Genomic DNA, 18,153 nt, shown 5'->3' with positions numbered 1-18,153 from the left:
TTAGAGGTTTGACTTCACAACAAACAAGAATGAATTAGAGGTCTGACTTCACAACAAACAAGAATGATTTAGAGGTTTGACTTCACAACAACAAGAATGATTTAGAGGTTTGACTTCACAACAAACAAGAATGAATTAGAGGTCTGACTTCACAACAAACAAGAATGAATTAGAGGTCTGACTTCACAACAAACAAGAATGATTTGAGGTTTGACTTCACAACAAACAAGAATGATTTAGAGGTCTGACTTCACAACAAACAAGAATGAGTTAGAGGTTTGACTTCACAACAAACAAGAATGATTTGAGGTTTGACTTCACAACAAACAAGAATGATTTAGAGGTCTGACTTCACAACAAACAAGAATGAATTAGAGGTTTGACTTCACAACAAACAAGAATGAATTAGAGGTTTGACTTCACAACAAACAAGAATGAATTAGAGGTCTGACTTCACAACAAACAAGAATGAATTAGAGGTCTGACTTCACAACAAACAAGAATGAATTAGAGGTCTGACTTCACAACAAACAAGAATGAATTAGAGGTCTGACTTCACAACAAACAAGAATGTATTAGAGGTCTGACTTCACAACAAACAAGAATGATTTAGAGGTCTGACTTCACAACAAACAAGAATGAATTAGAGGTCTGACTTCACAACAAACAAGAATGATTTAGAGGTCTGACTTCACAACAAACAAGAATGAATTAGAGGTCTGACTTCACAACAAACAAGAATGAATTAGAGGTCTGACTTCACAACAAACAAGAATGAATTAGAGGTGAATTGACTTCACAACAAACAAGAATGAATTAGAGGTCTGACTTCACAACAAACAAGAATGAATTAGAGGTCTGACTTCACAACAAACAAGAATGAATTAGAGGTCTGACTTCACAACAAACAAGAATGAATTAGAGGTCTGACTTCACAACAAACAAGAATGAATTAGAGGTCTGACTTCACAACAAACAAGAATGAATTAGAGGTCTGACTTCACAACAAACAAGAATGATTTAGAGGTCTGACTTCACAACAAACAAGAATGATTTAGAGGTCTGACTTCACAACAAACAAGAATGATTTAGAGGTCTGACTTCACAACAAACAAGAATGAATTAGAGGTCTGACTTCACAACAAACAAGAATGAATTAGAGGTCTGACTTCACAACAAACAAGAATGAATTAGAGGTTTAACTTCACAACAAACAAGAATGAATTAGAGGTTTGACTTCACAACAAACAAGAATGAATTAGAGGTCTGACTTCACAACAACAAAACCAATCTTTACATTGCATGCCAAAGGAATTTTAGGAAATGCAGATCAAATGTTAACATTTCATTATAATAATTTCAGTATATAATATAATTCCATTACATGATAAAAATTTGAAAGTATGATTTATCCTTCTGTATCAAACACCAAGAACCTCTGTATAAGCACCATATCTGTAATCACAACATGCAGTTTCAACTACACAACATGCCAGAGTTTTATTTTTCATTTAACAAATCCTCGTGCTTCACAATCAAAAACATGACAAAAACAGGGATCTTAATCTTACTATAAAGCACAGGTATGTATGGGACTCAATGTACAGACATAAAGGGTACTTCAGGGTCTCTGCGAGTTTTTGACGCTGGTGAGCATCTTTCGATGCTGTTCAATGGTTACGCTAATGTTGAGAGAACAATTTCTTGACAAAACCAAACAAACAAAATAATCTGTCTTTTACTACTAAATGAATTCAGTTTACTCTACCACAAGCTGAACTGCCCCTAAATTAGAAAAATTACTTTAAGTCTTGTAACCGCCCCTAACTAAGTTTTGTAACTGCCCCTAACTAAGTTTTGTAACTGCCTCAAACTAAGTTTTGTAACTGCCCCTAACTAAGTTTTGTAACCGCCCCTAACTAAGTTTTGTAACTGCCCCTAACTAAGTTTTGTAACCGCCCCTAAATAAGTTTTGTAACTGCCCCTAACTAAGTTTTGTAACTGCCTCAAACTAAGTTTTGTAACTGCCCCTAACTAAGTTTTGTAACCACCCCTAACTAAGTTTTGTAACCGCCCCTAACTAAGTTTTGTAACCGCCCCTAACTATGTTTTGTAACTGCCCCTAACTAAGTTTTGTAACTACCCCTAACTAAGTTTGTAACTGTCTTTAACTAAGTTTTGTAACTGCCCCTAACTAAGTTTTGTGACTGTCTCAAACTAAGTTTTGTAACTGCCCCTAACTAAGTTTTGTAACCGCCCCTAACTAAGTTTTGTGACTGCCTCAAACTAAGTTTTGTAACCGCCCCTAACTAAGTTTTGTAACCGCCCCTAACTAAGTTTTGTAACTGCCCCTAACTAAGTTTTGCAACTGCCCCTAACTAGGTTTTGTAACTGCCTTTAACTAAGTCTTGTTACCGCCCCTAACTAAGTTTTGTAACCGCCCCTAACTAAGTTTTGCAACTGCCCCTAACTAAGTTTTGCAACTGCCCCTAACTAAGTTTTGCAACTGCCCCTAACTAAGTTTTGCAACTGCCCCTAACTAAGTTTTGTAACTGCCCCTAACTAAGTTTTGCAACTGCCCCTAACTAAGTTTTGTAACTGCCCCTTACTAAGTTTTGTAACTGCCCCTAACTGTGTTTTGTAACTCCTAACTAAGTTTTGTAACTGCCCCTAACTACTAAGTTTTGCAACTGCCCCTAACTAAGTTTTGTAACTGCCCCTTACTAAGTTTTGTAACTGCCCCTAACTGTGTTTTGTAACTGCCCCTAACTAAGTTTTGTAACTGCCCCTAACTGTGTTTTGTAACTGCCCCTAACTAAGTTTTGTAACTGCCCCTAACTAAGTTTTGTAACTGCCCCTAACTAAGTTTTGTAACTGCCCCTAACTAAGTTTTGCAACTGCCCCTAACTAAGTTTTGTAACTGCCCCTAACTAAGTTTTGTAACTGCCCCTAACTAAGTTTTGTAACTGCCCCTAACTAAGTTTTGTAACTGCCCCTAACTAAGTTTTGTAACTGCCCCTAACTAAGTTTTGTAACTGCCCCTAACTGTGTTTTGTAACTGCCCCTAACTAAGTTTTGTAACTGCCCCTAACTAAGTTTTGTAACCGCCCCTACCTAAGTTTTGTAACTGCCCCTAACTAAGTTTTGTAACTGCCCCTAACTAAGTTTTGTAACCGCCCCTAACTAAGTTTTGTAACCGCCCCTAACTAAGTTTTGTAACCGCCCCTAACTAAGTTTTGTAACCGCCCCTAACTAAGTTTTGTAACCGCCCCTAACTAAGTTTTGCAACTGCCCCTAACTAAGTTTTGCAACTGCCCCTAACTAAGTTTTGTAACTGCCCCTTACTAAGTTTTGTAACTGCCCCTAACTGTGTTTTGTAACTGCCCCTAACTAAGTTTTGTAACTGCCCCTAACTAAGTTTTGTAACTGCCCCTAACTAAGTTTTGCAACTGCCCCTAACTAAGTGTCTTATCCTCAACAATGTAACTTTTACTTCTGACAGTCTATTGGAAATGTCTTATACCTCAACAATGTAACTTTTACTTCTGACAACCACTTGGAAATGTCTTATCCTCAACAATGTAACTTTTACTTCTGACAGTCCCTACTTGGAAATGTCTTATTTTGTAACCTAAATAACAATGTAACTTTTACTTCTGACAAGTCAAATGTCTTATCCTGGTAACTTTTAAAAATGTCTTATCCTCAACAATGTAACTTTTAAATTCTGACAAGTTTTTACTTGTTTATGCCTCAACAATGTAACTTTTACTTCTGACCACTTGGAAATGTCTTATCCTCACACTAAGTTTTGCACAATGTAACTTTTACTTCTGACATCCACTTGGAAATGTCTTATCCTCAACAATGTAACTTTTACTTCTGACTTTTACTTCTGACAGTCACTTGTGTCTTATAACAACAATGTAACTTTTACTTCTGACAGAAATGTCTTATCCTCAACAATGTAACTTTTACTTCTGACAGTCGATCGGAAATGTCTTATACTCAACAATGTAACTTTTACTTCTGACAGTCACTTGGAAATGTCTTATCCTCAACAATGTAACTTTTACTTCTGACAGTCACTTGGAAATGTCTTATCCTCAACAATGTAACTTTTACTTCTGACAGTCACTTGGAAATGTCTTATCCTCAACAATGTAACTTTTACTTGGAAATGTCTTGGAAATGTCTTATCCTCAACAATGTAACTTTTACTTCTGACAACCACTTGGAAATGTCTTATCCTCAACAATGTAACTTTTAAATGTCTTATCTGAACAATGTAACTTTTACTTCTGACAGTTTGGAAATGTCTTATCCTCAACAATGTAACTTTTACTTCTGACAGTCGATTGGAAATGTCTTATCCTCAACAATGTAACTTTTACTTCTGACAACCACTTGGAAATGTCTTATCCTCAACAATGTAACTTTTACTTCTGACAGTCAAAATGTCTTATCCTCAACAATGTAACTTTTACTTCTGACAACCACTTGGAAATGTCTTATCCTCAACAATGTAACTTTTACTTCTGACAGTCACTTGGAAATGTCTTATCCTCAACAATGTAACTTTTACTTCTGACAACCACTTGGAAATGTCTTATCCTCAACAATGTAACTTTTACTTATGACAACCACTTGGAAATGTCTTATCCTGTAACTTTTAACAATGTAACTTTTACTTCTGACAACCACTTGGAAATGTCTTATCCTCAACAATGTAACTTATACTTCTGACAACCACTTGGAAATGTCTTATCCTCAACAATGTAACTTTTACTTCTGAAGTCGATTGGAAATGTCTTATCCCGATTGGAAATGTCTTATCCTCAACAATGTAACTTTTACTTCTGACAGTCGATTGGAAATGTCTTATCCTCAACAATGTAACTTTTACTTCTGACAGTCGATTGGAAATGTCTTATCCTCAACAATGTAACTTTTACTTCTGACAGTCGATTGGAAATGTCTTATCCTCAACAATGTAACTTTTACTTCTGACAACCACTTGGAAATGTCTTATCCTCAACAATGTAACTTTTACTTCTGACAGTCGATTGGAAATGTCTTATCCTCAACAATGTAACTTTTACTTCTGACAGTCGATTGGAAATGTCTTATACTCAACAATGTAACTTTTACTTCTGACAGTCGATTGGAAATGTCTTATCCTCAACAATGTAACTTTTACTTCTGACAGTCACTTGGAAATGTCTTATACTCAACAATGTAACTTTTACTTCTGACAACCACTTGGAAATGTCTTATCCTCAACAATGTAACTTTTACTTCTGACAGTCGATTGGAAATGTCTTATCCTCAACAATGTAACTTTTACTTCTGACAACCACTTGGAAATGTCTTATCCCCAACAATGTAACTTTTACTTCTGACAGTCACTTGGAAATGTCTTATCCTCAACAATGTAACTTTTACTTCTGACAGTCACTTGGAAATGTCTTATCCTCAACAATGTAACTTTTACTTCTGACAGTCGATCGGAAATGTCTTATACTCAACAATGTAACTTTTACTTCTGACAGTCGATCGGAAATGTCTTATCCTCAACAATGTAACTTTTACTTCTGACAGTCGATTGGAAATGTCTTATCCTCAACAATGTAACTTTTACTTCTGACAACCACTTGGAAATGTCTTATCCTCAACAATGTAACTTTTACTTCTGACAGTCACTTGGAAATGTCTTATCCTCAACAATGTAACTTTTACTTCTGACAGTCACTTGGAAATGTCTTATCCTCAACAATGTAACTTTTACTTCTGACAGTCACTTGGAAATGTCTTATCCTCAACAATGTAACTTTTACTTCTGACAACCACTTGGAAATGTCTTATCCTCAACAATGTAACTTTTACTTCTGACAACCACTTGGAAATGTCTTATCCTCAACAATGTAACTTTTACTTCTGACAACCACTTGGAAATGTCTTATCCTCAACAATGTAACTTTTACTTCTGACAGTCACTTGGAAATGTCTTATCCTCAACAATGTAACTTTTACTTCTGACAGTCGATTGGAAATGTCTTATCCTCAACAATGTAACTTTTACTTCTGACAACCACTTGGAAATGTCTTATCCTCAACAATGTAACTTTTACTTCTGACAACCACTTGGAAATGTCTTATCCTCAACAATGTAACTTTTACTTCTGACAGTCGATTGGAAATGTCTTATACTCAACAATGTAACTTTTACTTCTGACAGTCGATTGGAAATGTCTTATCCTCAACAATGTAACTTTTACTTCTGACAACCACTTGGAAATGTCTTATCCTCAACAATGTAACTTTTACTTCTGACAACCACTTGGAAATGTCTTATCCTCAACAATGTAACTTTTACTTCTGACAACCACTTGGATATGTCTTATACTCAACAATGTAACTTTTACTTCTGACAACCACTTGGAAATGTCTTATCCTCAACAATGTAACTTTTACTTCTGACAGTCACTTGGAAATGTCTTATCCTCAACAATGTAACTTTTACTTCTGACAGTCACTTGGAAATGTCTTATACTCAACAATGTAACTTTTACTTCTGACAACCACTTGGAAATGTCTTATCCTCAACAATGTAACTTTTACTTCTGACAGTCGATCGGAAATGTCTTATACTCAACAATGTAACTTTTACTTCTGACAGTCACTTGGAAATGTCTTATCCTCAACAATGTAACTTTTACTTCTGACAGTCACTTGGAAATGTCTTATCCTCAACAATGTAACTTTTACTTCTGACAACCACTTGGAAATGTCTTATCCTCAACAATGTAACTTTTACTTCTGACAACCACTTGGAAATGTCTTATCCTCAACAATGTAACTTTTACTTCTGACAACCACTTGGAAATGTCTTATCCTCAACAATGTAACTTTTACTTCTGACAACCACTTGGAAATGTCTTATCCTCAACAATGTAACTTTTACTTCTGACAACCACTTGGAAATGTCTTATCCTCAACAATGTAACTTTTACTTCTGACAACCACTTGGAAATGTCTTATCCTCAACAATGTAACTTTTACTTCTGACAGTCGATTGGAAATGTCTTATCCTCAACAATGTAACTTTTACTTCTGACAGTCACTTGGAAATGTCTTATCCTCAACAATGTAACTTTTACTTCTGACAGTCACTTGTAACTTTTACTTCTGACAGTCACTTGGAAATGTCTTATCCTCAACAATGTAACTTTTACTTCTGACAGTCACTTGGAAATGTCTTATCCTCAACAATGTAACTTTTACTTCTGACAGTCACTTGGAAATGTCTTATCCTCAACAATGTAACTTTTACTTCTGACAGTCGATCGGAAATGTCTTATACTCAACAATGTAACTTTTACTTCTGACAGTCACTTGGAAATGTCTTATCCTCAACAATGTAACTTTTACTTCTGACAGTCGATCGGAAATGTCTTATACTCAACAATGTAACTTTTACTTCTGACAGTCACTTGGAAATGTCTTATCCTCAACAATGTAACTTTTACTTCTGACAGTCGATCGGAAATGTCTTATCCTCAACAATGTAACTTTTACTTCTGACAGTCACTTGGAAATGTCTTATCCTCAACAATGTAACTTTTACTTCTGACAACCACTTGGAAATGTCTTATCCTCAACAATGTAACTTTTACTTCTGACAGTCACTTGGAAATGTCTTATCCTCAACAATGTAACTTTTACTTCTGACAGTCACTTGGAAATGTCTTATCCTCAACAATGTAACTTTTACTTCTGACAGTCACTTGGAAATGTCTTATCCTCAACAATGTAACTTTTACTTCTGACAGTCACTTGGAAATGTCTTATCCTCAACAATGTAACTTTTACTTCTGACAACCACTTGGAAATGTCTTATCCTCAACAATGTAACTTTTACTTCTGACAACCACTTGGAAATGTCTTATCCTCAACAATGTAACTTTTACTTCTGACAGTCACTTGGAAATGTCTTATCCTCAACAATGTAACTTTTACTTCTGACAGTCACTTGGAAATGTCTTATCCTCAACAATGTAACTTTTACTTCTGACAACCACTTGGAAATGTCTTATCCTCAACAATGTAACTTTTACTTCTGACAACCACTTGGAAATGTCTTATCCTCAACAATGTAACTTTTACTTCTGACAGTCACTTGGAAATGTCTTATCCTCAACAATGTAACTTTTACTTCTGACAACCACTTGGAAATGTCTTATCCTCAACAATGTAACTTTTACTTCTGACAACCACTTGGAAATGTCTTATACTCAACAATGTAACTTTTACTTCTGACAACCACTTGGAAATGTCTTATCCTCAACAATGTAACTTTTACTTCTGACAGTCGTACCACAATGTAACTTTTACTTCTGACAACCACTTGTCTTATCCTCAACAATGTAACTTTTACTTCTGACAGTCGATCGGAAATGTCTTATACTCAACAATGTAACTTTTACTTCTGACAGTCACTTGGAAATGTCTTATCCTCAACAATGTAACTTTTACTTCTGACAACCACTTGGAAATGTCTTATCCTCAACAATGTAACTTTTACTTCTGACAACCACTTGGAAATGTCTTATCCTCAACAATGTAACTTTTACTTCTGACAGTCACTTGGAAATGTCTTATCCTCAACAATGTAACTTTTACTTCTGACAACCACTTGGAAATGTCTTATCCTCAACAATGTAACTTTTACTTCTGACAACCACTTGGAAATGTCTTATCCTCAACAATGTAACTTTTACTTCTGACAACCACTTGGAAATGTCTTATCCTCAACAATGTAACTTTTACTTCTGACAACCACTTGGAAATGTCTTATCCTCAACAATGTAACTTTTACTTCTGACAACCACTTGGAAATGTCTTATCCTCAACAATGTAACTTTTACTTCTGACAGTCACTTGGAAATGTCTTATCCTCAACAATGTAACTTTTACTTCTGACAGTCGATCGGAAATGTCTTATCCTCAACAATGTAACTTTTACTTCTGACAACCACTTGGAAATGTCTTATCCTCAACAATGTAACTTTTACTTCTGACAACCACTTGGAAATGTCTTATCCTCAACAATGTAACTTTTACTTCTGACAGTCACTTGGAAATGTCTTATCCTCAACAATGTAACTTTTACTTCTGACAGTCACTTGGAAATGTCTTATCCTCAACAATGTAACTTTTACTTCTGACAGTCACTTGGAAATGTCTTATCCTCAACAATGTAACTTTTACTTCTGACAGTCACTTGGAAATGTCTTACAACAATGTATATTTTACTCACTACAATGTAACTTTTACTTCTGACAACCACTTGGAAATGTCTTATACTCAACAATGTAACTTTTACTTCTGACAACCACTTGGATATGTCTTATACTCAACAATGTAACTTTTACTTCTGACAACCACTTGGATATGTCTTATACTCAACAATGTAACTTTTACTTCTGACAACCACTTGGAAATGTCTGAATTGATTAAAGTCAACAATGTAACTTTTACTTCTGACAGTTGTCTTATCCTCAACAATGTAACTTTTACAGTCGATTGGAAATGTCTTATCTACCTCAACAATGTAACTTTTACTTCTGACAGTCACTTGGAAATGTCACTTGTAACTTTTACTTCTGACAATGTCTTATCCTCAACAATGTAACTTTTACTTCTGACAACCACTTGGAAATGTCTTATTATCTGTCACCATGGCAACAATCACTGTAACTTTTACTTCTGACAGTCGATTGGAAATGTCTTATACTCAACAATGTAACTTTTACTTCTGACAAGAATTGTTGAATTAAGTGCAACATGTGGGCGGAGATAGGATATGTGTACATTTCCATAGAAATGGTCGGAAATGTGCAAGATTGTTCAAGCAGACAGACACATAAACAATGGAAATCAGGACCACACCTTTATCTGGTCAGTCACAAAATTAAAATGGTTTTTTCCCAATACTGGTTCAGATTAATTCCTGTCTCATTGTTCTGTATAAGTGATCTGTAATCAATTTCAGGTGACCTTCACGGAGAATCAACGTCACTCGACAAATCTGATTTTTATATATCTGATACACACAGCAGGTGAAACCAAATGTTGAGACAATCAAAAACTATCTGTTGGACCTATATTCTTGGATGAGGTAAGAAACGTAGAGTTTCAGAATGAAGGTCGCTTTTGGAAAACCAAATAATGTTAGGCCTCAAGGAAATAAGAAAACAACGATGTGATGACCTGAGTATGAAGTAGATCTATATATGTAACAGATGCTGACAGAAGTCATTTCTTCCTCATGATGGAAATGTTTATGATATGTTAAGCTGATTAAGTCTCAACATTTTCAATACCAGATAACTTGCACTGTTTCTGATGATTTTCCCTGCATTGTGTTTAAAGCATGGATTTTGTATTATTGTGTTATGGCCTAAAAATCTATACAAAGTAACATCTCAGCAGGGAGAAGGGTTCTTTTTTCTACTTTGAATGAAATTATATTTAGAAGCTGTTTTCCATGATACAGATGGTGGTTTTGGTGAGGAGTAGGTAACTGTAACAAGCGTTACCTATTTTTTGACATTAAATTTGGAGCTCAATGCAACTGGTGAAACTTAAGAAGAAGTTTGAAATAAATGTTACACAGGAAAACCATGATTGTGCAATCAGCCTCCCTGGCTGCTGTATCAAAGTTTTGACAAGTTCGGAAAATAACAACACTTTGTTGGCTACCTTTCCTTAAAATTCCCTCCAATTTTTAGTTAAATGGAGCCAGTGGTACAAGAAAAGAAATTAAGAATATGTTTTTCAAGACGGCAACCATGGCACCCATCTTTGACTTAAGACATACCCCAAAAAAAACAACAATTCGTTCAGGAAAATCTCAGGATCATTTCATGCAAGTTTGAGCTCAATCCGAAAATGCCAAAAGTTTACGCATGGCAGATAACGGATGGGGCACAGCTCATGGTGGACGATGACAGACAAAGCTTGATGGCTATAGGTCATCATGACCCTTTGGGTCAGATGACCGGAAAAATAACAGTGTTGAAAAGTAACAATAAAACTCTTTCAATATTTTGGGAAAAAAAACCAAAAAAAATTCCATTAGCTAAGAGCATAGCTAGCTAGAACACAAGGGTTTAGCATAAATGAATAAATAAACGATAAATAAGGATAAAAAGTATAACTTACTCTTTGTTTCTCCAATGCAACAGTTATCGTAAATTTCGAGGAAGACCTCGAACAGAATCTGATAACCTACGTACACAGCCAGTACTATAATCAGCCAAGATGGTGCCTTTGTCGCTGGTAGCTCCACTCCAATGAAAACATTGAAAACTGAAACACAAAAGTTCTCAACAACTGACCATGAAAAATACAACTACATTCTAATATAAACAAAATTCAAGCATTTCACAAAATCATCCATATCTGAAAGAAGGACAAAATTGTGTTAATTAAAAAGACATAAATTTGACAAGTCACTATTGATATAAGTGTTTTTAAACACCACAAGAACACCCAACACTTCTAACTATTTATATGATAAGTTGCTACAAGGACTTGCTATTGTGTGATCTAGCCTTCAATACCTTCTGTAACAGATTTATTTTGAGAACAAACTATACACAACAAAAACAGAAATGCACAATTAAATCACGCAATCAAGAACCTACCATATTTTGGGAAATTTGTACAAAATTTTATATCAAATTTGAAGTTTACTTATTACAATACTGTAGAAGAAAAGTCTGTGTGACGTCACTCGTCTCATCAGTAGTTACTCAAAGTGGGATACCTGCTAAAAATGGCACTTCAGTACCTGGTATGGGCACCACTTGCACAAATCACTGCATGGATTCTCCTATGCATTGAATTCATGAGAACATTAATTCGCCTTAAGGGAATGTTGTTCCATTCTGCGATCAACTGGGCACTGTTAGTTAGGTTTTTTTTGATGTTTCCTAATACACCTGTCTACCTCATCACACAAATGCTCAATGGGCAACATGATGGGGCTATATGGGGGTCATTCCAGAGGCTGAACGTTGTTTGCCGTGAGAAAATTACAACAGACTCTGGCAACATCTGTTTGAGCAATGTCTTGCTGGAAAACTAGATCATTGTAGATGTAATACCTGACCAAATATTCCATTATTTACTGACAGCTAAGGTGTACTACAGGGTAGAACTTTGTGCCTTCATTTTTTGTTGAGTATATCATAGAATTAAAAAAAACATTTCTTGTTTCTGGAGACAGAAAAATATCTGGTCTTTTGAAGGCACAAGGACGTCTCCAACTTACCAGCCAGAAAGTGTCCAATAGTTCCAACAGCCCAATGGGCCCAGTTAAATATATAACGATAGTCATCACCTGGATGTGGTCTGAACACGGCCATAAGGGGCTGAAACATGATAAACAGAGGCCATAAGGGGCTGAAACATGATAAACAGAGGCCATAAGGGGCTGAAACGTGATAAACAGAGGCCATAAGGGACTGAAATGTGATAAACAGAGGTCATAAGGGACTGAAATATGACAAACAGAGGTCATAAGGGACTGAAATATGATAAACAGAGGTCAAAGGCACTGAAATATGATAAACAGAGGTCAAAGGCACTGAAATATGATAAACAGAGGTCAAAAGCTTGTGATATCTTGCGACTTTCTGTGATAAAATTAGAAAGTAACTACTACTGAATGATAATCAGCACTTATGAGGTAGGAGTATGAAATACTCACATTAATGATCACCACGGCTCCTACAACAATACCAATATAAGGATGAGCTCTCTTCCATTCCTCCTGACCAATAAGCTACAAGCAAATCATGGTTAAATATTTCAGGAAAACAAATAAAAAGTCATTCCAATAACATTAGTACTTAAACTACACACCACAAAAGTTCTATAGGGCCTGTATCGACAACATAGTTTAAATAGAATCACAAGAACAATAAGAAAATACCAACATGTGGAAAGAATCATAATCCAGACTTAAATTCAAAGCAAGAGGCGTCAGAGACATGTTCAAATTTAAGTATGGAAAATAACAAAATGTAATATGAGAGTTATGATTCTTGTGCACAGCCCTAATTCTTGTTGAGATCTACCTACCTATTAAGTTTCATGTTGATACCTCTAATAATTTTAGTGTAAGGCTTCAAACAAAATTGAAGAATGAAAAATAACAAAGGTCAATAACTCCAAACTTTTGCAAAAAAGAGTCATGGCTCTGGTACATTACACTTCTCCTTGTTGAGATCTATCTACTTATGAAGTTTTATGTTAATACATCTGTCTATCTATGAAGTTTTATGTTAATACATCTCTATGAAGTTTTATGTTAATACATCTGTCTATCTATGAAGTTTTATGATAATACATCTGTCTATCTATGAAGTTTTATGTTAATACATCTGTCTATCTATGAAGTTTTATGTTACTACATCTGTCTATCTATGAAGTTTTATGTTAATACATCTGTCTATCTATGAAGTTTTATGTTAATACATCTGTTAATACATCTGTCTATCTATGAAGTTTTATGTTAATACATCTGTCTATCTATGAAGTTTTATGTTAATACATCTGTCTATCTATGAAGTTTTATGTTAATACATCTGTCTATCTATGAAGTTTTATGTTAATACATCTGTCTATCTATGAAGTTTTATGTTAATACATCTGTCTACTTATGAAGTTTTATGTTAATACATCTGTCTATCTATGAAGTTTTATGTTAATACATCTGTCTATCTATGAAGTTTTATGTTAATACATCTGTCTATCTATGAAGTTTTATGTTAATACATCTGTCTATCATCTGTCTATGAAGTTTTATGTTAATACATCTGTCTATCTATGAAGTTTTATGTTAATACATCTGTCTATCTATGAAGTTTTATGTTAATACATCTGTCTATTATGAAGTTTTATGTTAATAAATCTGTGAAGTCTTTATGAAGTTTTATGTTATACATCTGTCTATCTATGAAGTTTTATGAAGTTTTATGTTAATACATCTGTCTATCTATGAAGTATCTGTCTATCTATGAAGTTTTATGTTAATACATCTGTCTATCTATGAAGTTTTATGTTAATACATCTGTCTATCTATGAAGTTTTAAGTTGATACGTCTCTCTATCTATGAAGCTTATGTGTTATGCTCCAGACAAAAATGATGCCAGGCAGCCTGATATACAGGCTTTGGACAAACACAGGGATATGATATTCCTCCCCTAAGGACGTGTCATAATAACTAAGGTCCTACCAGTGAAACAGTGTATAAAGCATAATCCTACATTGATATCTAAAAATAACCAGCATATTGAAGAAATTGACAGATGAACAGATGAAAGAGCAGGTAAACAACAGATTCCACATCAAGGTTTTAGTCCCAGAGTTGTTTGGACAGGTTGAGCTTATAAAATAAATAATGTTTTAAGAAGTTGGGGTTGAGGGCAATCACAACATGCAACTTTCTACATGAACAATGTAAAAAATTTATTTTACATACCTGACTCCACTTGCCGACGTCTACAAATATGACCACTATTCCAGCGATGACAGCTAACGTTGCCAGGACCATCAAAGATCTGTGTAACTGTAAAACATCACAGAAACTACAACCTACTTCACCGCCAAAATATTGCAATATTATTTATCAATAAATGAATAGTAAATATTATACAGCAATGAAAAATATGTTTAATCTCCTGTAGCATTGCCTGTGACATAAGTAGGACATTGAGACAACATGCTGTAAACAGATCAAGCCATTGTCACATCCAGTTACAAATACACTACATTTATCACATCTGTCAGATGTTACAAGCAGGAATCTTCTTGCAAATCTTATTTATCAACCCAAAGTGGTTTAAACTTTATAACTAGAAACACTTGTTTTACAAACCTGGAACCAGTAAGCTTCTCCAAGCATCTTCTTATCAGTCCAGACAGGTTTATAGAATCTGGCCAGGACGATTCCAATACTCGCCAAAAATATCCACGCAAATATCATCAAACATCCTGCAAATCAACAAGGCAAGTATCATCAACCCACCTGTAAATATTAGACTACGTCGTAAAAGTTTACAAATGTCCCCCAATCTATCCTCACAGTCACAAAAAGATGATTTAAGATGTACAGTAGTGCTTTTGTTCACAGTGTCCTGATACTTTTTTAAGTTACAAGGTTATCATCCAAAAACAGTTAATTCAAAGAGATATTAAAGAGATATTAATGAGATATTAATGAGATATTAATGAGAACACAACTCCATGTTATGGTGATTTATCCGACAAAGTGTGAAAAAGATCAGATGTAAGGACTTGTGCAACTCAGTCAGCCAAGGAGCAACAAGGATTCTGTTACATCCATCCATAGAGCTTAATATTGATTTCATAAAAGTTTGTGTCCTTGATAGGTTCAAATTTATAATTGGTGAAAGAAATATGCAGATATTTGTTTTCTTGAAAACGTATATTTTTAACACATTTCAATATTTATCTGTGACAGCCTGAAATACCAGTTAACCTATTTTGTCATTTGTAGCCTCCTTACCTTTGTCACTACAGTTACCATTGTCACTATGGTTACCATTGTCACTACAAATACCAGGGTAACTACAGTTACCGTTGTTGTTGTCACTACGGTAACCGTTATCACTATGGTAACCGTTATCACTACAGTTACTGTCGTTACTAGATAATAGTTTACAGCAGACCAAACAGATGGACAATGCTATAAAACACAACTCATCATACCCTTAATTCACATTCTGTATAATTTATATCATTTTGTTTCTCATATTAAGTCTTCCAACTTCTGAATTCTGAACCATCTATTTGAGAACTATATGATAACATTTATCATTTCACTGGTCAAAAAGTTTTTGAAATGATGAGAAATTTAGGGCAATAGCTAGGCTAACATTTATTTGTAGGTCAAGTCCTGTATGACCCAGGACACCAAAGGCTAGCCAAGATGAGCTAATGGAAGTTGGATGTAAGGTAAGACTAAAATACACAGAACTGTAACCATGGAGTTTGATTAATATACACACAAATTTTACCTTTGAATTTGACTAACATAAACATGAATGTTACCATTAAGTTTGACTAACATAGATATGAATGTTACCATGGAGTTTAAGCAGGATGTTTACAGCGCTTCCTGTCAGATCAGTGGTTGACTGGAAATCTGCCATCTGTGCGGACACCAGTGGCAGGTTGGTGAGATCATGTCGGCCAAAAGCAGCTAAGAAAAAGAAACTCAATGAAACAAGACCAAAGAGCCACATGAGTGATGTCATGTTTAGAATTCTAACTAAAAGTGTTTTCCTATCTAAACCAGACTCTAACATGAACCTAACATCAGGGCAAGCAGATCAGGACATATCTCCTCATATACATATATAATGGACTACAGTAAATCTATTCTGTCAGCTAATTCAACATATATCTCTATAGTCTGTAATGTTACCTTCAAGGTTCCCCAGTGTATCTTGTTTACATAAGCCTTGTGAATCTATAGGATACACAATATGTACATGATCTTTGAAAAGAAATGACTTCATATAATTCATACCAAAGAACCATGCATGTATTGCCAAAACACTTCATGGTCTGATGTTTCAAACATCCAACTTTAATCATTTGGGAACCATGGTGTCTATAGCTATAACTTGGTAACCAATTCAGTATCGTGGTAGAGTAGATAAATCCTTACTGCCTGCTGCTGGACCCTTGGCCAGTAATATATAATAATCATTATTTAGGTTGTAGATCTGACTGTCTGTTGACACAGTCTTGCGTGTAAAACTGCAGGTGAATACTCCACTGGCCACTGATCCTGACTCGGCACTCAATCCAAGTTTGTTCTAAAAATAAACAAAACAACTGTTACATGACAAAAAAAGCCACAGTATTTATGTGAGCCGTTTATATATAAAGTCTTGTACACATGATCACAAGGGGGACACAGGAGACACACTAACGTAGGAGACACACTGACCCAGGAGACCCACTGACCCAGGAGACACACTGACCCAGGAGACACACTGACTCAAGAGACACACTGACCCAGGAGACACACTAACCCAGGAGACACACTGATCCAGGAGACACACTGACCAAGGAGACACACTGACCCAGGAGTCACTCTGACCCAGGAGACATCAATTAAATCAGATACATTCAAACTTGACAAAATTCTGCATTATCCATCAGTACAGTAATAATGACTTGACTTACGTTTGTGATGGGCTGGTTGAATTTTGCACCTGCCGCATTGAAAGCGTTGTAGACTTGTACCGTTCCACCACTGTTGATGCATCCGACAACACTGTCACCGCCCTACAGAGAGGTAACATTATATATTTGGCCACAAGAGACCAGGAGACCTTAAAAGAGGTAATTAAAGGGCAAAACAATTACATAATTTAAAGCCAAATAGAAACAAGGCTTATGAATCAAATCCCCTTGCTCCCATTTATAATGAAGTTGTGTTGCATCTGAAATTTTCTATAAATAGTAATGGTGACCTTAACGTTGACCCTGGCATGTTGAAACACAAACTCGTTCAAAGTATCATGATAGTTGACAAATATGTGAAGTTAAAATCGGGGGAGAAAGTAAGATGACAAAAAGTGAACATATTTACGAATAGTACGTTACATCCCCTCCGTGGCCGCCACGGATAATAAATTATCAGACCAAAGTTAATCAATATGAATATCAAAATGAAACAAAACTTTCCTTTTCATGTGATTATGATTAAGCCTGCAACATTTCAAAGAAATTTGTTGAATTCTAAAGAAATCAAAGAGCAGTAAGTCTTCTGAAGCTGATCAATGCAGCTGATAATAGTAATATCTGTTGTTATCTTGAAGCATACCAAAATTAAATAGATCATCGGAAGAAATTTCTGGACAAGATTAAAAACTTGAAAATAATAAACGTCAATAACATAGTGTTGTTTAACACCGTATTACAGTTATAAAGTCCTTAAAGTTTCCAAGAAAAACTGAGAGAGAAAATCTGTGGGCAAGATTAAGATGCTTTTAAATAAAAATCAAAATGTTTTCAAGAAAACACAATTCCAAGTCACGGTG

The 18,153-nt window shown here is 35.2% G+C and overlaps 1 protein-coding gene across 1 annotated transcript in view; it reads right to left on the bottom strand.

Moving 5' to 3' along the window:
* Nucleotides 1–18,153, bottom strand: part of LOC132549941 (putative ferric-chelate reductase 1 homolog) — a 53,213-nt gene that overhangs the window by 26,843 nt on the left and 8,217 nt on the right. Inside the window, exons 4-11 of the mRNA XM_060213926.1 lie at nt 17,294–17,395; nt 16,770–16,920; nt 16,182–16,298; nt 14,952–15,067; nt 14,556–14,642; nt 12,779–12,853; nt 12,341–12,440; nt 11,227–11,373 (exon numbers count right to left, since the gene is read on the bottom strand). Of these exons, the coding sequence (XP_060069909.1) occupies nt 11,227–11,373; nt 12,341–12,440; nt 12,779–12,853; nt 14,556–14,642; nt 14,952–15,067; nt 16,182–16,298; nt 16,770–16,920; nt 17,294–17,395 (895 nt within the window). The remainder of the gene's footprint in view (nt 1–11,226; nt 11,374–12,340; nt 12,441–12,778; nt 12,854–14,555; nt 14,643–14,951; nt 15,068–16,181; nt 16,299–16,769; nt 16,921–17,293; nt 17,396–18,153) is intronic.

The sequence above is a fragment of the Ylistrum balloti genome, unplaced genomic scaffold (assembly GCF_031769215.1).
Source record: "Ylistrum balloti isolate Yb309-2 unplaced genomic scaffold, AGI_CSIRO_Ybal_v1 Utg370092, whole genome shotgun sequence".
NCBI classification, from domain to species: domain Eukaryota; kingdom Metazoa; phylum Mollusca; class Bivalvia; order Pectinida; family Pectinidae; genus Ylistrum; species Ylistrum balloti.
Note: the sequence above shows the minus strand (reverse complement) of the source record. Positions and strands in the feature narration are given on the sequence as shown.